Below are 23050 nucleotides of genomic sequence, written 5' to 3'. Positions count from 1 at the left end.
CCCTCTCAGGCATTCTGTACTTATATTACTTTTATGATATGCATTTTAAACACAAATATGACATCATTTTCCAGGCAAGACGGTCAGTTTAACGTAGACAAATATCAGGGCCAGCAGTACCACCTTTCATTACAGATTATAAAGGATATTCATGTAGATAAAATGGAACTTATAAGAACAATAGAGAAGAATATGGAAAGGCAACTTTATTTGATACCAAGCTTGAAGCCTGAACATATGACTTTCCAAAATACACGCTAAAAACCGTCAATCTTCCAAAGCATTTTCTATATACAGCACTCCTTTCTATTCATCTTCACTCTCCCAGGACTTTGGAAGTTCTTTGCCCCACCCTTGAGACAGCTCCCACACTTTTCCGATGTTATATTGGTAACATCTTCCATCATGGACTGAACTGCCTCTTCGTAAGTAAATAATCGTGTTTGTTGGTGGTCGAATGGCGCATTTCATCATACCATTCGCAGTTGCACCTGGAGAGCGCGCTTGCCCTCGCAGACATTTCAGAGGCTTCTGTGTTGGCTACCACCGTACGGGCTTTGCCATAAGAGCTTGCTTTGTGCAGCCCACCTACACGGACTTCACAGGGAGGGTCACTCAAAACGAGTGACCCCTGAAGACAATGAGATCAGTGTTCAGAGCATGCTGAGATCATGACAGCTTAATGGAGCCGCCTAAACAAAGTGCTTTGTCATCAGGCCTTTTCCTATGGGGGTGTGCAGCTCGTGACGGCACATGTTTGACTCGTGGAAGTTAACTATAAAAGCGTCATTTTGGGTCAAAAAGGAAAACACAAGGGGATTTTTGTTTACATTAAACTTTGCGCAAAATTAAAACTAGGGCTGGGTATTGCCGCCAACCTCACGATACGATACGTATCGCGATACAGGGGTCACGGTTCGATACGTATCGCGATACAGGGGTCACGATTCGATACGTATCGCGATACAGGGGTCACGATTCGATACGTATCGCGATGCATATGTATCCCAATACTTGATCTTCAAGGTGATACGTATCCCGATATTTGACATTAATTTACTTGCATTTTATAAAGGATATGTTTATTATGCTGGATGACAAAAATGTTTTTGTTAGTAGCTCTTCTGGTTTACCACCAAGCGGCATGCCTGGTTTAAATCTGTACGCACTGCAGAGGAAGGAGAAGTTTTCACAGACACACCGGGAAAATATTATTAATAGGCATAAGCCTATATGAGTAAAAATATCAAAGTATTAAAATTACAATTCTAAGATGTGCTTATTTTGAAATATTTGGGGAAATAAAAACAGCATTTTTTTCATGTAACACATTCTATTTCGTTTTAAACAAAATATAGGAAAATTGGTACATTAAGACACATGTGCCATGTTACGTTTATAAATAAATACATTTTGATATTCTTCTTCTGCTTTCATTTTTCTTAGCAAGACACAGTGTCCAATCACTGGTGAGCTATTTTTGCATTAATTGAAGGCAATTAACTTCAAAGACGCTGCTGGTTTTTATTTTTTAGGTACAACGCAAGCTGCAAAGGCAAACTGCCTATTTAAAGTTAACGAGCAATATCGATTCTGACGCCTGCGTATCGATACGTGTATTGTAATGAGGGCCGCAACGATATATTGCCGTATCGATTTTTTGAGCACACCCTTTAGAAAACACAATGGGATTTTTGTTTACATTCAACTTTGCGCAAAATTAAAACCACACCCAAATGCATCTGGGCTGCAACAGCACGATTGTGGTGTTGACGAATATGAAATGTTTACATTGTTGATACAATGGTTAGGAAAGGAATGGAAAGCACCTAATGCGTTTATGTGTCATCATTAGCTGAATGCTGAGAACATTTACTGCATTATTTCATTTTAATTTAAAAATCTCAACATAATTTATATCCAACGTATGGTATAATGAGTTTGAATATCAATTCCCATCAGTTGTCATAGTAAAATAGAATTACATCCGACTTCTTTCTCAATCTAGATCGACAACAATGAAGCCTCTGTTGCACGTGGCCTCACAGCGGAAAGTTTGGGTGACTGCTCTCACCGGCAGAGCGCAGATTTTTCACCACTACCTTTATTTTAATACACATTTTTTATGGAACTGACATTCTTCTCTGCTGGAGACAAAGCCTTACTTGTTGTTCATAATGCCACAACACTCCTGCCATTACGTTTATAACTAATACGACCGGTACTTTATTTTTACTTGGTTTCCTTGGGTGGTGGGCTCCAATATTTAACTTTGGCAAAGATGGAGATCTTGCTTTGTATTTCAAAACTGTCTTCGCATAATAAACTGCATCTGAAGTTTATACAAATATGTTCATAGAGTATTGTGGACAGCGTAGGGCTGTGTACGAATTGGTGGTGACTCGACTTGGCTGTGTTAAGTGTGTCAGTGACATACAGCCTTGGTAAATTCCAATATGTTTTCAAGAAATTGAATATGAGGCTTGGTAAAAGCGCTTTGGACATTTGATGTCCGAATCCAGCACTATGTATGTATAGCAGGCTATATGTACCTTCTACATGGGACGCATACAGGATCTACGCATGTATTGTATGGAGCACAATTGGCAGACAAACCGAAAGTGACAGAATCAGAGTGCAAGCTTTTCTGCTGCAAGCCGTTCACATTTTCCAGATTTACAAGCATCCCCCAAAAGATTTCCTCCTCATCAAACCTACAGACTGTGCCAAAAGAATTCGGTCCAGTACTACATTCCAAAAACGTTCTCTCCAATCATAGCACATTATAAAAACAACAACTTCATTTAAAAAAAAAAAAAAAAAAAAAAATATTTGTTCAGCTTAATTTCCTAAGCATGCATGGGTCGCATTGCCCGGGGTGTGATACACAAAGCAGCATTGATTTGTTGAGCCTACAGTCTCATTGCATGTCTTTCACACACTCAGTGGTTTAGCGTGATGGACAGGGTGATGGCCATGGTGTGTACGAGGGTGGGAGGGTAAACAATTTAGAGAAAAAAAAATCTATATGCATAGTAGTAGAAGTCATAGTAAGTAAGTTTGATATAAAAAATTGGAAGAACAGCACCCCTTTTAAGAGCTCATGTCTGACATGGCTGTCATATATGCTTTACTTATTTGGGGCATTTCTGCATTGTTGAACACAAGTAAGAACTTTGGTTATGACTAGTGATGCACGATAATATCGGTGGCCGATAATTATCGGCACTTTGATTTCATACAGATAAACCAGATAATAAAGAAATACATCAATAATTATAGACATGCCACGTTGGCTCATATCAGTAAAATTCAGCTTCATGGTGCTTTACATACAATGAAACATTGTGCAAAGTTTATAGAATGTTTCAATGTATTTTTTAGACTTATAGTAGCACTTGAAGGCATATTTGTATTCAAATTAATTTTGCAAACAATTATCGGCTTACTTATCGGTTATCGACATCGGCACCTCTAAATTATTGGTTTATCGGTATCGGTTGAAAATAGCATTATTGTGCATCCCTAGTTATGGCTACACTGATGGAAAGGACACACAACCCAAATAACTGACCCTTCTCAGGTTCTGGTCACCAATACTACACCACTGATGGCAACATTTTCCTAGACTTAAATTCAGATGAATAAAGTGACATTTTTTCTTACCTTCTAATGTTGTTCCTGTCCCGAGAAGAGGATTACCCAAACCAGAAGTATAACGTGCGCTGACAAACAGCTCATATTCGGTGTCTGGTTGGAGGTTCTTGAGCAGAGCCTGGGTTGTGTCTCCTCTGATGGTGACCTCCCTCCTCTCACCTCCCTCAGCAGGTTTAAAGGCAATGACGTATTGGAGGACATTTCCTGGAGCAGCCTCCCATGTTAGTCTCATGGTGTTGATGGTTTCATCGAACACCCGGAGGTTACGAGGAGAACCGATTGCTGAAGGCAAACAAAAACGAAATAGCCTATCAGTATTCATTGAGCCGGACGACAAGTTCTCAGAATTGATATGCGGTAGGGCTGCACAATATATCGAAAAAAATATCGATAATGCGATATTGGCCTATGCAATACGCATATCGCAAAGACATCCAATAAGTTTGATATGGAATTTTATGCTTTTATCTGAATTTGACCAGTCAGACTGTCAGTTTTACCTGTTTGACATTTATTAAACATGACAAAAAAAAAAGGAGAGAAGACACTCAGCTCGAAACTCGCGAGGAAGGAGGAGAGGAACTGATACAAATTCACCACTGCACTCTGAAAAAAAAAAATCCCCTCCTCACCCTCTCTTTTTATTTGGTTTCCGCGCCCCTAGTTGTTCCAACCCTAATAATGCAAAACAACCCTGTGTACTTAACAAAAATGTGCACTGCCATCCAATAGTTGAACATTATCGAGGTTTAATTACAATTAATTAAGAATACATTGAGTATGATTATTTTGCCGCATGAATAAAAATGTCATTTCTTTAGGCACGTTAACTATTGCAATAATATCGATATCGCTATATTCAGCAATGTTTTTCCGATATCGTGCATCCCTAATATGCAGTATTGTTGTAGTCATTATTGTACTTCTGTTTTTGGCTCACCTTCTTTGGTTGTACCGTCCACTTGCATCTCATCCCCCATGCCTGTGATATACTCGGCAGACACAGACACACGGTAGGTCGTGATGGGGAAAAGTTCCTGCAGTACAATGGTAGTCTCGTCTCCAATAGTCTGTGCCTCCAGGATTTCCCCAGCACCGCTAAGTGGGACGTACGTCAGCCGATATCTGAGAACCGATCCTGGAGCAGCATTCCAAGATACCCTGAAACTGCTGGTAGTCTCCTCTCTAACTCGTAGGTTCCGTACCCTCCCTTTCTCTGGAAAGGTAAGATATATCCATGTTATAATATCATGTCTATAAGTTTACCAAACCATTTGAAGGCAAATAGCTTACCTTCAAGGGTCGTTTCTTCACCAGTCAAAGGAAAACTGTCTCCTTTTTCATACTGCCCAAAGACGTTGACCTCATATGTAGTGAGCGGGGTAAGATGCGGCAGAACAGCTGTGGTCGTATCACTGGGAACTGCCAGTGTAATATAGTCACCGGTGACGTCTTCAGCCTTACGGAATCGCACCAGGTAAGACAGCACTTCAGAAATGGGTGCGGTCCAGGTAGTGCGGAAGCTGCGGGAGGTGATCTCAGAGAATTGCAAGTTTTCGGGTGGAAGCAGACCTAACAAACAAAATAGTCACATATTCGGTGACATGACATTTAAAAATTAGTAGCATCACAGACAAGTTGTACACGAGTCTCAGTATTTGTCTGGTTCAATTGATATTTACTAGGGGTGTGAATTGCCTAGTACCTGACGATTCGATTCGTATCACGATTCACAGGTCACGATTCGATTCGATACCGATTAATCCCGATACGAATTTACAAGTCGACTGTTGCAATTCTTTTCATTCAAATTTAGAAAATACTAATTAGTAAACTTGTAGAGTGTGAGATTTGTGTGAAAATGTATTATTTATTTCTCTGAAACTTAAGTCTAATACAGGTTGTAATCTGTTTCATGTTTGAACAGCATTAAAATAAAATATTAAGGCTTAATGTTCCGTTCATATAACATTCTTCCATGCTCAAGGTGTGAATCCTAACCCGAAGTAAGACGTTTTGTTGAATATTTTTCCATTAAAATTGGAAGTTTAAAAATCCATTCAGCCGCCTATTGAATCGATTCGAGAATTGCGTGATGTAGTATCGCGATATATTGCCGAATCGTTTTTTTTTTAACACTCCTAATATTTACTCTAGAAGGGAATTTAATTATGTTTGTATCATCCACAGTAATGGGCCGTCATTTGGTCTTGAAATTATGTCCAGCTTGAAAGGTTGAAAATATAAAGTAACCGAACATGCCTGCATCCTTTAATTGATGTTGTTGTAGAGCCGCATGCGTCATCGTCTTTTACAGACATTTTCTTTTCCGAAAATCGGAAGACAAATGCATCCTGGATCAACATGACAGCAAACAAATACCTGGCCTAATCTTTGCTCCTAATCGGTACGTTACGATCATTTCTCATGGAACTTACTCTTCTTTTTAATCTTGAGCAGCTCCTGTTCAATCCTCAAACAGATGGACTGGGTAAGCTCTTTGGAAATCCTCTGGAAGGCATCAAAGTCCTCCACCTCGTAGACGTGAGTTTCTGACGGTTCGTTGGCGATGGCCTCCAGCTCTGACCTCACTGCGTCTTTCACGCCAACGGCAAAGATCTCCACGTCGCTATTTCTCAGGTTGGTTGCTGCATCCTTAAAGGAGTCGGATGACTTTCCGTCTGTGATCAGCACCATGACACGAGGGACATTGGCTCTTGCGCCACGGGCACTGATATAGATCTTGTCCTTCACGTAGGCCATGGCCTTGCCGGTGTTGGTGGAGCCGCCGCGGTAAGGGAACGTGCGGACGGCTTTGACAACCGCGTTGATGTCGTGATGGGTGTTGAGAGCAAACTCGGTGTGTGGATCTCGACTGTACTGGACCAAGCTAAGCTGGACCTTGTTGGGGCCAATGTCAAAGGAATTGACCAGTACCTCCAAGAAGGCACGGACTTTGGCAAAGTTTTGTAATCCAATACTGTATGAGCCGTCCACAAGCAGAACCACGTCAGCCTGCACATCCACTCCCAGAGAGCATTCTAGAATGACGACATGAAAAACAAATTGAGTTACTGACGTCTCGCCACAAAGTAACGTCAACGACAGCGATGACAATAATCCATCCATCCATCTTCTTCCGCTTATCCGGGGTCGGGTCGCGGGGGCAGCAGCTTCAGGAGGGAAACCCAGACCTCCCTCTCCCCAGCCACTTCAACCAGCTCCTCCGGCGGGATCCCGAGGCGTTCCCAGGCCAGCCGAGAGACATAGTCTCTCCAGCGTGTCCTGGGTCGTCCCCGGGGCCTCCCGCCGGTGGGACATGCCCGGAACACCTCCCCAGGGAGGCGTCCAGGAGGCATCCGAACCAGATGCCCGAGCCACCTCAGCTGGCTCCTCTCAACGCGGAGGAGCAGCGGCTCGACTCCGAGCCCCTCTCGGATGAGCGAGCTCCTCCCCCTATCTCTAAGGGAGAGCCCGGACACCCTGCGGAGGAAACTCATTTCGGCCGCTTGTATCCGGGATCTCGTTCTTTCGGTCTCGTGACCGTAGGCGAGGGTCGGAACGTAGATCGACCGGTAAATCGAGAGCTTTGCCTTTTGGCTCAGCTCTTTCTTTACCACGACGGACGACGATGACAATAAATCACACACAAAAAATATTCTCACCTGTTCTCACTTTGATCGGCTGTGTCCTCTCCATGGCCATAATGGGTTCACTTGGTGTCAGACCCTTGAGGGCATACAGGCTTATCTGGTACTCGGTATCAGGAGAGAGATCACGAACGTTGATGGACGTCTGCGTAGCGCTAATGTACAACTCTTGACGATTCATGCCAGGCAACATCGGAAGGAGGACGAGCTTGTATCCTGAGATGTATCCCTGAGAGGCATCCCACGTCACCCTCATTGACTTTGATGCAATTTGCGTAACCTGCAAGTTGGATGCTGGCTCCACCACTGGCGAAAGACATCAGACCAGGCAAGAAAAGAATTCAGCAACTTTCCAGTTGTGTTGTAAACAACATTTTCCACTCCATTAAATTATAATGTGAAGCGGTTTATTTTATAAGCAGAATGTTGGACCTACTTTCTTCACCGCTGACTAGAACGCTGAGCTGCTCATCAACACCGGAGCACACTTCTGTGATGATCTTTCTCTGGACATCTTGGATCATATCAAAATTGGCGACATTGTACACATGTTTGTCGTATGGAGTGGAAGCCATTTCTCTCAGCTCATCATCATCTGCGCCTTTGATACCTGAGATGGAAAATGAAAAGGGGAAAAAGAAAAAGTGTAACTCGGAGGGCTCGAGTTATAGTGTAGCATCTTATAACGAACATTCAGTGGAAAGTCAAGACGTTTCCAAGAACAGGCTGATAGGACACATGGGAGAGCAAAATAAAAACGCTCTTTTGTGAAAAACATACCTAGGACAAATATTTCCACTCCAACGTTCCTAAGTCTTCTAGCATGCTCCTCGACTGGATCCTGGGATTTTCCATCAGTGATGATCATGGCTATCTTTGGAAAAACTTTCCTGGATCCAGCTGACTCGGTGAAGACGTTTTGCAGCAAGTACTCAATGGCATCACCTGAAGATAGAGGGCATTTCACATATTTATATGACTTTCTTTACGTTCTTGTGCGAAATATACGAGACTACGAACATCCTCACCTGTCATGGTATTTCCTCCTTTGTATGGCAGTGAGTTGATGGCTTGCAGCAAGTCTCCTCTCCTGGTGTAACGTGTAAGAGGGAACTCTGTGCGAGTGTCCGTACTGTATTGAACCACGGCCACTCGGGTTTTATCCTCGCCAATGTCAAAGGCCCCCGCCAGGCCAGCGATGAAACTACGGATGTGCTTAAAGTTCTCCCTGCCCACGCTCCATGAGCCGTCCACCAGAAAGACCAAATCTGCAATTGCACTGACTGAGCACTCTGCGGAAACAAAAAAAGCAGAAATGGGTCAGAAATAAGAGTTTTCACATTGCAGAATTTGGACCGGCCTAACCTGGGGCTAAGTGTAAGAATATTTTTACTATGACTATTTTCTTCCTTATGTGGATTCTGACACCAAAAGAAATATGCACGTGTGCCAAAGAGTGGGTTTGGTATAGTCATTCCACCCTGAAGCAGCCCTGTGGTCTAAATATTTACCAAAAGTCCCAGCTGCAATATTCACTTTTATATTCTGCAAAATTCTGTTTATAGTAGATTGTATTTTCTATTAGAATAATGTTGATCCATTGCAATCTCTGTTGCTTTTGTGGGTGGACTTGAAATTCTAATTCACTCCAAATGTGCCCCTCTTTTTTTCTTTCACCTCAAATTCTCTGACCAAATGTTGAAAAATGATGTAATGTGAAAGACAGTGAGTGCTTAGCCATGAACAAGGGCAAAGTGAAATCTGGAAGTCGTTTCCAGAAGAATCAACAGGTGTGGGGGTGGGGGGGGGGGGGGTGTTAAAGATGTTTAAATCCCTCTGACGTACTTTAACCGATGGTGCCTGTTTCTATGGGGTACAATGAACGTGTCATTGCTGGGTCACGGACCCTCCCCTTCCTTACTCTCTTCTCCCTCCATGACGCACAAAAGAAACCTTGTATCCTGACTTGAAGCCTCCTTTTCCTTTTTTTTTTCTTAATGTGGAGGCTGCTGTTAATTAAAGGAATCAACGCTTGCCTTCGCAGCCGCTGTCAGGAACGTTGTGCGTTCGCTAGCGACCGCCCAGCAGAAGGTAAAATGAGCAAATTATTCCAGGTTGGAATTATACTGTCATAAATATTTGTATGGGAAAAAAAAAAAAAAAAGAGGAAGGAGAAGAAGCCCCGTAGGAAAAAATACTCACTGATTGCATCTGACGGTGGCCTCCTGACACGTTCACTGGCGTTAGCGGACTGGACTGAAAGACAAGAAGACTTGGAGTCAGCAGAACATATTGTTGTCGCTCTTGTCCTTAATGTGTTATTTTCTCAGCAGGAGGAGGCAAGAAAATCAACACGTCATAAAAACAAGCCAGAGCAATCAAAACCAGCTGCTTACGCAAAACGTATGTTGGTGCATTAGCCGTAAACAGTAGCGAGGTTGAAACGTGAACAAATACATCGTTCTAACTTTCATTCCTTTGAGGAAGATTCAACTGGGATAAAGGGGGGGGGGGGGAATGATATTTCTTAAATGTGGCTTTAATTACGAACTACATCAGTCATCTCTGGAAGTTTCCAGATGTCAATCAAAACTAGGGATGTAACGATAGCCAAACATCACGATACGATAATTAGCACGATATTGTGGGGGAGTTGGCGATATTAAAAAAAGATCCCAATATTGTTAAAAAAAAAAAAAAAAAGAGCTCATACTAAAAAAAAAAGCACAATATTGTGCTTTTGTACATAACAGCAATGCATATAAACAACCTACAATCTCTAATAACAATATTGAGGCACTTACTTGCTAATGCAAGCACACATTGATCGCTTCACAAACAAATTAGGTTCCCCTTCATCTGACAATTAGCATAGATTTGAAACATAGAAGGCCAAAACATCCCTAATGAAAATTAAATTGCACTAATAAAATAGCCACTAGAGGGTGCTAGAACTGCACAAAATGGAAATCAACCTGACTTTTTTTTTTTTTTTTTTAACAGATGTGTTCCTTTTAAATATTGTGAACATGACGACGACGATATTGTGGCAGGTTTAATATAACGATATCACGATATTGCCCTTATTGTGACATTCCTAATCAAAATTGTGCATTGTTTTCTATGTAGACATACAGCTGATCATTAGCAGTATTGCTGTGGCATTGGATCTCATTAGTTGGTCTGTAGCTGTACCAAATGAAGTGTATGCTTAGCATCCAACCAAAAAAATAATAATAATAATAATATTTCACATACTTGTGAGTTGACCAAAGATGGGAATACTCTCCTCAGATCCATAATAGGAGTTAATAGACACTGAGTAGTCCAAATCAGGCGTCAGGTTAGTGATTGACGTGGACGTAGTATAAGCATTGAGGGCAAAGTCTCTTGTCGGTTCATCTGCATAAAGAAAAAATAAATAAAGCCATAATTAGGATGTTAGGATGCACTGTGTATGTTGGATAATATATCATCCAAATATGCAGTCGTCACTGACCTGCCTCTGAAGTAATTTGCACTCTGTAGCCATCTATCCTCGTCGAGGGCCTTACCCACGACATTTCCACCGTGTTCTCATTTAGAATTTTAAAGTTCAAGTCCGAGGGGGGATCCACTGGAAACAACAGATGAAGCGGTATTAAACACAATAAACACATTTGTTATGTATGCTTGTGGTAATATTTTTGAATCAAATGCAAGATGGGAATTTCAAGTCAAGCATTCACATTGATCCCAACGACAAACACTTCACGGCTGAAGTGAGCTTGTTTCGTTGTTGGGGAACACACACAAAGCACTGATGTCCACGCGTCACGTGACGAGTACAAGAAATGTGACAACACTAAGAAACAGCGTGAGAAGCCATTTCGGAGTGAAAATGGCGTTTGTTTGAGTTGCCCGACCACGGAGGCCGACAACTCAAGCACTGGCATAACACAACATGTGCACGACTCAAACACAACCACGGTGCAAACACGAACGTGAACCATCCAAATAACATGCTGAGTGCAGTCATCACAACGCATGCAACGACCACTTAGAACCACAAAGTTGATCCCAGCATGACAAAAACACAACTCAGCTGCAAGTTACCGATTATACAATGGAACTGAAGATGCCATATTGACACAATTGAACGCCATATGTTTTATATACGTACAGTATATAAACATATTCCATGTTATTTGGTTCAAGAGGCCTTCTACGAGCCAGTGGCACACATCCATTGCAAACCTTTCAAAAAAGAATACACAATTTGTCACATGAGACTCTTGTGTACTTTTTCCATTGACACAATTTTACATGTGCAATATATACATAGTCTTAAAAAAAACAAAAAAAAAACAGACACAAACATTACATTGGGAAAGAAGACAAATTTTTCGGATCGCAGCATCATGCATCATGTACATGTGAAAAGTTGTTCGGCTCAACAACTTTTTGGATGGGTTTGCTTCTCCATGTACAGTTGGGGGACCACACAGACAAGATGACAAATATATTTTAGAATGATATTCCGTTTTATAGGTAGCAGCCTAAAAAGCCGACAATGTGGAGCAACGTTAATAGATGGAAGTGTGAGAAAATCGGCATGCATTAAGTGCTTCATGTTTAATTTGTCCTTCATGTTAGTCGTGTTATCGTCTTTAGAAAACAACTCATTGGCATGTCAATAATTATGTGCTAATATGGAGGTGAGTGAGAAAATGTATTATCATCAATGAGTTAGTGGGACATTTGCTAATATGCTCTGTGTCTAATAAAAAAAATAAAAATAAAAATCCAAAGGGAGCATGCAGCAAATTTTACGAATCAAGTCAGCTGTTAATAAAAGTTTTTGCATGAATATCATTGTAAAATACACTTTGTGGGAAGGAAGCCATAGTTTGGGAACATACTGAATGCAAAGGCAGATGACGAACAGGAGCTCAACCACAAGGTAAAAACTGGGATTTGGAGGATCACCAACCTGTTATATAAACTCAAGGAGCCCCGATGGACCGTGTCCCCACTCAATTCTCCACCAGTTCACTGCTCCAACAATGGTATGAAGGTGTGAATATACGTGTGTGTTCAGGAAATGGCTCAATGGAAATTGTTTGGGGAAGTCTTCATTGGCAACCACGACCGCCTTTGTTGATATATAGTTTCTTTTCCTGGAGTTTAAATAGACTTGAGGACCAAAAAAAGGTGGTCTCGAGTGTGTTTTTTAGGAACTTGTGGCTGTTGGTGTTATGTCCCATCAGCTCCTAATAAAGGACACCCGCTTCTGTGTCTGGCTACTGTTCTCTGAGTAACCTCAGTCTCCAGGCAGTCAGCCACCCTGGCTTGTGCGACTGCCAGAACGGAGACCAAGGAGAGGGGGGGAACACGGACCCTCCCAAGGAGGCAGGGAAAATCGCCAAAGTCATTCGGCAACATGTGCTGACATTAAACATTACTGCATATTCGCTTTCCATACGTTTGGCAAGTCAGCGTTTTCGCAAAAGCCCGCAAAAAAAAAAAAAAAAAAAAAAAAAGGCCGAGAAAGGCTCTTTGTGCGTCTTAGTGCTGTCTGAGGATTCATTTGCTATTCTCCTATTTCATCTTTCCATTGCTCCAGTGAAGATATGTGAGAAGAGAGCTTAGACGCCACTCCACACTGCCAAATCGCTTTATAAGGAAGGAAAAAATGACAAGGTTTCCATACCATAATTGACATGATTTTCAATGTTTGCACCTTAAAGTCACTTTTCGTTTTACCCCTTTGCAACCGAGAATAAATGACACGGGAAAATACCATTCCTGTAGTCTTAAGTATGTAGAATGAATGCCAACTCTAATTTCTATCGTCAATGCAGAAAAAATCAATTTAGGCCAAATCGGATGGTAGCGGAATTCTTTTTACTGCTATTTTTCCCCACTAAATTACATTTATATTTTTCAATGTGATGACTTCAATGCACTGAGAGTTACGGATTCAATTCTATTTTAAAATTGTCTAATCATTCTTTCCAGTGTCCTATTAGTTGGGATTTAGCTAATGTCACCATGGAAAATAAGATATTTAATGGTGCAACCCCAAGCAATAAAAATCACATTTGATGACGTCTTGAGTGTTTGCCCTGCTGTTTTAAGACTTTTAATTAGAAGCTGGAAATGGAATACCATTATGTGTTGTTGATTTGTTACTATTTGCCAGATCGTAACGTTTACTATGGATAGTTGAAACTTATTTGAACTGCAGCCTAAATGTGATTCAAATATCGAGTCACGGCATTTAAATCTGACAGAATACACCACAATGGGTCACACAGCCACACGTACACGTAGAATAACAACAACTTTATTGACTTCACCATTACACGTTGTCATATATAGTCGGTGACATTAAAAATAAAAGGGCTAGCCCCTTGCAGACTTAACAACTGGACAGAACTGGTGAAAGAGGAAAGGGAGGAGTTAAAGAAAGAGAAAGTGGTAAAGTGTGTCTCATTAAGAGTGATTGACGGGTGTGTTTAGTTTACCTTGAGCATCGATGGAGGATATCAGAACTGCAAACAAGGCAGCCGCGGTCAGAGACAGCCCTGTCTTCATGTTGAGCCCTCGGGGGGTTAACAGGGCATCAATGGATCTGAATAAGGGCATTAATGTCATTTTAGTCAAGGCAATGGCGCCCCGTGTGGCGTGTATGTATACCGCATGCTGTGGATATATTTAATTAGTCACCTTTGTCTTAAAAAAAATCTGCAGCTTATAAAACACAAAGGATGCAGCCAACTTAAGACAAAAGTTTCACTATTAAGCCAAACTTTCTTTGAAATATACAATTTATTAATTCAACACTCGTTTTACGTATTGGCCCTATAAACCACATTACTTGCAAATATCCATCTGTTTTCTACACCTCCATTCTTCATTAGAATAGTCCGGTTTCCTGCCACAATTAGGGGGGGGGGGGGGAATCTCAGAACAATTCATAGTTTGTTTGTTTTTTAAGCTATCCTAACATTCACATTTTTCTGCATGCAAAGAAATCCGGAATACCCATAAAAACCCACAAAGTGAGACCACGAGGCAAGATTCTAACCCTGAACCTCAGAACTGCGAGGCAAACGTGCTAATAACCACTAGGCCATCGGCTGTCCTGCTTTTTTAACACAGATTTCTTTCATTATCGCGCTATGCTTGAGCATCTATGAATAGACTAGTCACATAATGCTGGATAGAAATGTACACAAAATGAACATACAGGATACATTGGGCTACCTCAAAAGCAGAACAGCTGTGAACATTTGGTGGCCAAAGGACCATTTGAGTCCCTCTTCTTCCCAAAAAGATAAAAAAAAGTTGTAAAATATAGCTCTACCTATGCCAGATAGATAGATAGATAGATAGATAGATAGATAGATAGATAGATAGATAGATAGATAGATAGATAGATCGATAGTAGGGGTGTGAATTGCCTTGTACCTGACGATTGGATTCGTATCACGATTCATAGGTCACGATTCGATTCGATACCGATTAATCCCGATACGAATTTATAAGTTGATTGTTGCGATTTTTTTTTTTTTTTACTCAAATTTAGAAAATACTAGTCAGTAAACTTGCACACTGTTAGATTTGTATGAAAATGTATTATTTCAGCCTTATAACTGTGATCCACTGTATTTAACAGACAGTTTCCTGTTTGAACAGCATTGAAATAAAACATGAAGGCTTAATTGTTCCATTAATAAAACATTTTTCCATGCTTAAGGTGTGAACTCTAACCATGAGTAAAAACTTTTGTTGACTATTTTTCCATCAAAAATGGATGTTTAAAAATCGATTCGGCCACCTATTGTATCGATTCGAGAATTGCATGCTGTAATAATCGCGATATATTGCCGAATCGATTTTTTTTAACACCCCTAATAGATAGATAGATAGATAGATAGAAAAAAAGAAAGAAAGAAAGAAAGTTGTGATTGGAAGTGTCGAAATATTTTCAAAACTCGGCAATGACTGAAGTGTCAAATTAAAAGTATATTAAGTTGGAGGGCTCACCTACAGAAGAAGCCAGAAAAAAAAAAAAGAGCCTCCTTGTGTGCACCTTCTCTCCTCTCTGGCTCCTGCGCGCTCCACCAGCAGATGTCCAAGGAGGAAAAGCTCCCTTCCGAAGTGGGAAGATTCTTTCCACCAGCGGCTTCTTAATAGGGGGGCAGTTCCCAACTCTCAATTTACCATCGTTTTGCTCTCTGACGAATTTCCCCGCCTGTTACTTGATATATGTCCCCCTGCTGGGACAGCGCGATTCCTTGGAAATTACTTTTTTTTTCTTTTTTTTTTTCCCCCCTTTCAAATTCCATTTGGTCTGGCGGTTTAATGAGTTTCCAGCGCCAAAGCGACCTCACAGCAGTTTGGCCAGACGGCGCTGCGGGGGTTGTTCGAGCTAAGAAATACAATTTATTTGGATATGTGTCAAGTGATGAGTCAAAATGTTTGCTCGGGGAAAAGTAGCCGACGGGTTCTTTTAGTGATCCCTCGCCTTTTACCTAAAGTGCTCAGAAATGGAATGTTTCTAGGCATCAACGACGATGTAATCAAATGAAGAGCGTTTAGCTGATTTTGTCGTGACAATTCTGACATTTGTGAAAATGTCAGTTTAGTGAATAAAGATCAAAAACTTCTTCACGCGTTAACACGCACACTGATTCGTTGTTCTTTGGTGCCCTCTAGAGCTCAAAACCTCAAACTGCAGGTGGATACAAGTCACTGCTGGGGGAAATGTTCTCTTGGAAAGCAACCAAAGCACGTTTCTACATGCAAAAACTCTCTTTTATAACCAGCATTTTATTTTTTTTAACACGCAATAAATTTCTTGTAAACAAAGTACAGACAAAATAAAAAAGTTAATGACATTCACATTTATAAGATGAGTTTTTCCACCCCAAAAGTCTATTATTATTATTTTCCTCCAACAGTTTGATCTCTTTTTGTAGCATTTCTCTTGGCGGCACTGCTTCTATTTTATTAATTTTTTTTATTTATCCAATCAGATTTTAGCCTCTATATGTTGCTGTGTGAATCTATTTAATTTCACAAACTACATTGACAATGGGACTGTTTGCAATCAGTTTTCTAATCCATCTTCACAAGGCCAACGATGGCTTCAATATATTATTTCCCTGGAGTTGGGTAAGGTACCAAATACATGGCCCACCAAATGCAAAATATACATTTAGGATATGTTTGATGTGGACAATAGCCATGTAATACAGAACAGAAATGTGCAAATGATGCAAATGGTAAAGCTACATTTGATGCCGTAGGATACGCCTAATAATGGCACTAAATTGATAGTCCAAAAAAATGAACAAGTGTCACTTTAATGGCAAGAGAAAATAAGATATTGGGCCTACAGAGGTACATGGCTGTTGGAAAAAGGGGTGTTTTTAGTTGGAATTTGATAAATTAGGTCATAGTTCTGAAAACAATTTGGACTCAAAAGGGTTTTTTTGTTTTTTTGTTTTTTTTGCAGTCGTGACCCATCAAGACTCAGCGGGGGATTTTTGTGTATCAGATATTTGATCCACCCTCCAGATGACTAAGTATTGCCATCCTGTTCAAACAGGATTAAAGAGTGAAAGCTTCAAAACATAACACTCGCCGGTGTTATTATTAACTGTTAACTTGTGCCACCTGTGTTTACTTCATTTACAGGGGGAGGGAATACACTCGCCTATATTGAAAACAATCTTAGCTTGTGCACTTGACGGCGCCGCTTGCACATTTTCATATCTGGGAACTTCCCAGATATGAAATTGGGGCAATGTGACTTCCCAGTGGGAAGCTATATTACCCCAATTGGCTACATTAATGGGCAGTGTATTAGACCGGAAAGGAAATTGCAATGATTGACTCATGCTGTACACCTACTTATTGTGTATAACTGGTTTTAACAGTGTCATTGTGCGTCGTGCCAAGTTTAAGCATGTGACCATATTTAAGATGATCACAGCTTATGGTCCTGCAAAAGTGTCATGCTTAAAATGTGCTCACAGTCCCACAAATAAACAGTTCGGGGCTTATCATCCTTAATCGTTTTGTGACGTCACGTAACAATTTGCATTTGTGTTTGGATGACATGTTCAAAATAGCTTGTTATCCTCGTTTCCTTTGCAGCTGTGACCTTTAACACCACTCTAGAGGAGAGGGATGAAATGTCACTGAGGAGGAGCTTGACCTCTGTTGGGAACATATATTTTTATAATACTCATCCGTTTTCTATGCTACTTCATTAGGGAAGGGGAGTATCTCTAGTGGACTGGGCAATACAAAACCTCATAATTGTGAGGACGAGTGCGAAACACAACAGTATTTCATTGTGCAGTTATTATATTGTAGCGTTGTGAAAATAATCAGGCCAAGTTTGGCGGTAACAACTCTTTTTAATTAACTATTTTCAAGTTCCTGTATGACGTAACTAAGCCAGAACACAATAGTTCAATAACACCGGTAGCTTAAAACAACAGTAGCCTGTGATGCCTTCCATTTTTTTCCCCAAGTACTTAATTTTAAGTGAAAAACGTGTAGAGATTGGATTTACAACGGCTCAGTAATTTTAGATTAGAAAGTTGACAGCAAATAATTTCCTACTGTTTCAATATATGCGCAATAGTGACATCTGCAGGACAACCACTGTTATTGCATTTAAACAGCCAGTCATGACATCTAATATAGCGCAACAAAACCACAATATGAAAAAAAAATAATACTTCAAGAAGCAAAACCGTACTGTTTACATGATTGAACAAAATAACTAAAAATGTCAATACAATGTTCATTTTCACCCCACACTTGATAACTCCCCCCCTCTATTACACGTTTTTTCGTTTATTATATGGGCTCACATGCTGAGAAAAATCCGTGAAAGGTGAACCATGTTATAGCGAGGGCATACTACTCAACTATAGTTCAGGTTTCATTTCAATTATTCTTATTCACGTTTGAAAACAAAAATAAAATCAGTGTAGCTGCTACATAGCTTTGTCCAATAAGATTATCATCAGAAATCAGCGATTTCTTGGTCAATCATTTCATGAATATATAAAATAGTGAATGTGTAAATAAAATACAAGCTCCCAAAGACATTGACAATTTCTTTAATTGGAACCTATTAGCCTTGTAAAAGCCGAACCGTTTCAATTTCAAACAAGAGACTCCACATTATAACAAGGCGTCATCAGACAGGTGGAAAACTGGAGGGGAAATAAAATGTGAACATTTTCTACCACTTAATCCTGTTGTGAGTGAGGTGGAGCCTCAGCTGGCTTTGGATAAAATAAAGGTTCTTTTAAGTGCAAATCATTTGGTCAACACTGACACAGTTGTGCGACGTAATTTAACATAAAAACCCTTACCATTTATCACCCAGACAGTATGCTCGGAGTCACGGTAACACTGGAGTGTTAAGTTAGTTGCATGCATAAATAATCAGATTGTCAGTTTTGTAAATTGTTGAAAAGCTGGAAAAGGAGGTGTGACTTTGTAATTGGTCATTAGGAGAGCATACTTCGAGTTTGACGATACACAAGGAAAGGTGTTTCTCATTTTCAACATCATCGCAAAGCCAGAGGTATGTCAACGTGATGTAATTGTACATTCATCAGCAGGATATTTGTTTCAGTACACGACACGGACAAAAGCTGACATACAATACGCATGCCCTTCAATCATTAAGCCATTGGCAAAGCTGTGCTACGATACAACAAATACTTTGATATAGAGATAAATAGAACATTTAAAAAAAAAAATAAAACATAAAATGACATTCGCAGCAGCCAACTTGAAGCAGTCAAGACTCGGACATTGTACTCTGCCTTCAAACACAGCTTGAGATGACAACAACATAGGACTGCTCTTGCACAAACATACATTTGCAGATGACCGGCGTATTTGCGCGAAAAGCCGTCAAGCAGCCCGGAACGGACGCGATGCTTGGCGGGATCTAGTTTGGAATATCGGCGCTACTGTTGCGCGAGTCGTATTTGTGGTGGATGACGAGCAGGACCACGCCCAGGAAGAAGCAAATGGAGCCCACCGTGATGTAGGCGATGCCCAGGAAAGGGTTCTTCCCTCCCATCCAGGAGATGGTGCTCAAGATCATTCGCTTGCGACCGTCAAAGCTCAGGACGGGGTAATCTGATTACATTACATTTAGGAAATAAAAATAGAGCTTCTTGGACACTACTACTACTACTACATTTAAAAGGAACAAAATGCGCTGACAAAATAATCCACAGTGATACATTGAATTATGAGTTCAATTTGCAACATCAAGATCTTAACTCAATTTACTCGTAAATCAATTTCACCATCGAAATTGATTGGAATGGCATTAATCCGATACAGTCCCACAAAACAAGGCAAATCGTTGCTAGTTGTTAATAAAGATAGCACTGTACTTTATACATAGATATAAAAAGGGATTGTTTAAAAACGGCCATAAAGTATAATAAGTTGTATCAAGTAAAGTTTAGCAATTCGAATCAGATTTCTCCTAAGTAATAAGCAACCTTACACCTTTTATTTGTGCTGAGCGACTAGAGTGCAAAAGGATACTGTAGGTGATGTCCAAGACGTATCTGCCGCTAGCCAGGGTTGGGGTGGAGCTCGACTTCTTCTGGATGATCCTGTAGAGCTTGCGGAAAGTGGGTAAGGCGGCCGTGCGCATCCACACAATGAAGTCTTCGTTGATGAAGCCGTTGTTATCGTGGTCGTCCGGGTCCAGCTCAAACACCGGCTTCCTCCAGTTCACCGGCTTGTTGGTACCTGACAACCAACACAAACAAAATAGTCCAACCTTGTAAAAAGAAATTCAGAGATTTATTTCTAAATCCATTATACATGTTTGAAGATGATTGCTGAAAATGTGCAAAGACTAAGAATTATGTAGTATTCAGTTGAACAACTCTCTTTGGGCGACTTTTAACAAAATAGCACAGAGAGCTAGAATTACCTTGAAAAACGATAGTAAGATTGTCGTTTCCACCAGGATTCCTAAACTTCACATGCTTGTCTGTCCACCAAGCAATCCCCTTCTTTACCAGCGGGATTCTGATTTTGGTGCCATTGGAGTCAATATGATAGAGAACCAGAGTGTCTGCAAAAGAAAAATTCAATACTCCGCGTATAACGTTGGCGCTGTGAGCATTTATAAAGGAGCTATAATGATTGTTTGCTCTTACCGTTGAAGAGGCTATTAGCGATGGCCCCACAAGGAGCAATGGGCAGGTTGTCACTGGTACGGTAAGGCTCACATTCCTTGCTTGGATTCTGTGAGGGGAAAATCAATGTTAAGTTCAATTATTTGCTAAAAATACCTGCTTCATGGATCACAGTATAACATCTTTAAAAACTGTACCGTCAAAGCGGAACGGTCCCCATTCAGTTGGCTGTCGTCTCTGGATTTCACATAGCGTCGATGGTTCTGATAGAAGTTGGATAAGCCATAGTACATGAAGACGTTGCTCTGGAAAGGGAAAACACACAGTTACTGATGACAATAGGTTATTTTTGACATGTATTATTCAGAGTGTGCAGAGGAGAGTGCAGGAGTAGTGGGAAGGACACACCTCAAAAGGCTGCTCCAAAGTGAAATTCACGGAGCACATGCAGGACGCTGTGCTCTCCCAGCTGTAGTTTTTGGCACAACTAAAGCATGGGCTTGATGCGTCCACACCGGTGTAGTCAATCTGAAAAGAAAATGTGAGTAAATGGGAAAAAATAGCACATAAAATACAGCAAATGTGATGCAATTGTGATGTCAATGGAATCAGAGACTGCGAGCTGTTTTGTGTGTGTAAGAATTTCATGTGATCACGTTGGTACTTTTTAAACACTCCCACCAACACGGGTACTGTATTGGACATTGTGGTGAAAAATCACCCTCTTCTTCAGCTTTCACATTATGCGTATGCCTCTTAGGACTTGCATGCGGAACGCAGATTCGACACATGCATGTTGGTCCATGCATCCCCTCAAAAGCAAAAAAAAACAACAACATCTTTTTGTGATTTCTGCCTACAAATCATTTATGACTGTTCCACGTAAATGTTTGAGATGGTCTACACAGCCACATAATTGTGATCGAAAGGCCGTCCAATATCCTGACTGACAACAATGAGGTTAAAAGACACTAATGCCTAAGGTAGTGGTGTATTTCCAGACAAAATTATTATTATAGTGGTCTTGTATTTACAATTTAATGTAGCTGCTATACATTTGAGAAAAACTCAATAAAGTAATATTAATAGATAAATAATTGATAGATGTGCCAGTTTCATTTGTTTCCATTAAACAATTTGGCCTCTCCTTAATTTATGCAGCAAGACATTAACAGCTGTTAACCTTTTATGAGTGCATAACTGAAAACAAATAGAACAGCTTGAGCTTGCTTGCAAGGATGAACTGCACACGACAAACGTTATATGCTGTTGCTTTTTCTTCCAATAAACATCAACACTTTTAAATTATTTGCATTCAAAAGGTTTATCACATCGCATTACTTAATTAAAACGAAAATTACATTAACATACACTAAATGTCAAGTCATTTTTTTGGGATGTTGTGCTAGCGCAATCAATCAGATGAGCATTCTACGCTAGCATGCTAAATGCTAACCACCTTCCAGCATTATTATGGGTCTTTCTGTTAGCGTAAACGAGACTGGAGCTGTCTGGAGGATGAAAATGAGACCAATGGAAGGTAAAAGCTGGACCTACCTCGAACTCCTTGATGTTGTTTGACGTCACATACAGGCCGATGCCAATGGGGATGAAGATGAGACCGATGACAAAGAAAGCAGGGAGCACAGTTCCAGCCGTCAAAATGGGTTGCCATGCAGGTAGTCTCTGTTGTTTAAATGCTGTGTTGTCCGGTTTCTTGCTCTTCACGGCCCCTGCGCCGCCATGATTAGAGGGGCCTGAGTGGTGGCCGTCCTCTTCCTTAGCGTTGTAGCTCGACGCCATCATGGCTGCAATCCGCTCCGAGTAAATAATACTGTCGTGGACAGCCGCTCACTTCCCGTCCTGATCCACACCAAAGACGCGACACGAATCTTTCAGGTAACTTGTACAATCGCGAGACGAGGGCAAAAGCCGGGCTGTAGAATCTTAAATAGCTGCTCAGGATAGCTTTGACTCTTTCTGTTTTTCTGGTGCCATCCTACATCAAGAAGCAGGAAGTAGAAAACCCGATTGGCTTTTGAAACGCAATGGGTGACGTCACCATAGTGAATGATGACGCCCACTGACACCGTCACGGCCGTATTTTTAGTATTTATATCGCCACACGTGAAAATACAATATATAAAATATATATATTGTTTGCGCCCGTATTTGTTCACAAAATGGTGAACCTCGCCCCATCCTAGCTTAAAATAAAGTTAAAATGTAGAATCTTATACAAAAATCCTTAAACAAATAAATAATTACATTATGTAAATATTTCCGAAAATTTTAAGTCCATAAAATTAATGTTATATTCAGTAGGCTATTCGGTTTCGTTCAAAACTTTATTTAAAATTAAGTTTGTACTTTCTTGAAAACAGATCATTTTATGACCCAAAAGTAGGGACATTTAATGGTGACAATGGTTATGCACACAAATCTATATTTATGATTAATTTAATAATTTCTTTTTTTTCTTTTTCTTTTTGTAGTTCTATGTTTTTATTTCCAAATAGTTCAAGAGAGACTACTATACAAATGCAA

General features: G+C 40.5%; 2 protein-coding genes across 2 annotated transcripts in view; both read right to left on the bottom strand.

The window, feature by feature from the left end:
- The window catches only part of col12a1a (collagen, type XII, alpha 1a), a 74723-nt gene extending 59183 nt beyond the window's left edge, over positions 1–15540 (bottom strand). The window contains exons 1-13 of the mRNA XM_077538721.1: positions 15342–15540; positions 13817–13923; positions 10807–10923; positions 10566–10709; positions 9510–9563; positions 8336–8599; positions 8088–8252; positions 7744–7917; positions 7323–7613; positions 6096–6698; positions 4951–5229; positions 4598–4873; positions 3667–3939 (exon numbers count right to left, since the gene is read on the bottom strand). Of these exons, the coding sequence (XP_077394847.1) occupies positions 3667–3939; positions 4598–4873; positions 4951–5229; positions 6096–6698; positions 7323–7613; positions 7744–7917; positions 8088–8252; positions 8336–8599; positions 9510–9563; positions 10566–10709; positions 10807–10923; positions 13817–13886 (2710 nt within the window). The 5' untranslated portion in view covers positions 13887–13923; positions 15342–15540. The remainder of the gene's footprint in view (positions 1–3666; positions 3940–4597; positions 4874–4950; positions 5230–6095; positions 6699–7322; positions 7614–7743; positions 7918–8087; positions 8253–8335; positions 8600–9509; positions 9564–10565; positions 10710–10806; positions 10924–13816; positions 13924–15341) is intronic.
- A 2883-nt stretch (positions 15541–18423) lies between these two features.
- LOC144031798 (cell cycle control protein 50A-like) lies at positions 18424–22550 on the bottom strand. Its single transcript, XM_077539223.1, has 7 exons — positions 22061–22550; positions 20912–21031; positions 20701–20808; positions 20525–20612; positions 20296–20439; positions 19899–20108; positions 18424–19478 (listed from the first exon to the last, which is right to left on the bottom strand). The coding sequence occupies exons 1-7, from the start codon at positions 22307–22309 to the stop codon at positions 19285–19287; spliced, it is 1113 nt and encodes a 370-aa protein (XP_077395349.1). The 5' UTR covers positions 22310–22550; the 3' UTR covers positions 18424–19284.
- Positions 22551–23050: the final 500 nt, after the last annotated feature.

Source organism: Festucalex cinctus, chromosome 12, assembly GCF_051991245.1.
Source record: "Festucalex cinctus isolate MCC-2025b chromosome 12, RoL_Fcin_1.0, whole genome shotgun sequence".
In the NCBI taxonomy this organism is placed as follows: Eukaryota; Metazoa; Chordata; class Actinopteri; order Syngnathiformes; family Syngnathidae; genus Festucalex; species Festucalex cinctus.
Note: the sequence above shows the minus strand (reverse complement) of the source record. Positions and strands in the feature narration are given on the sequence as shown.

Excerpts from the sequence above, each read along its gene's own strand:
- LOC144031798 (XM_077539223.1), bottom strand. The coding sequence starts at position 22,309 with ATGATGGCGTCGAGCTACAACGCTAAGGAAGAGGACGGCCACCACTCA. Across the intron at positions 20,809-20,911 it reads CTTTGGAGCAGCCTTTTGAG|AGCAACGTCTTCATGTACTA; the intron begins GTGTGTCCTTCC and ends TTCCCTTTCCAG. Across the intron at positions 20,440-20,524 it reads CGCTAATAGCCTCTTCAACG|ACACTCTGGTTCTCTATCAT; the intron begins GTAAGAGCAAAC and ends TTTCTTTTGCAG.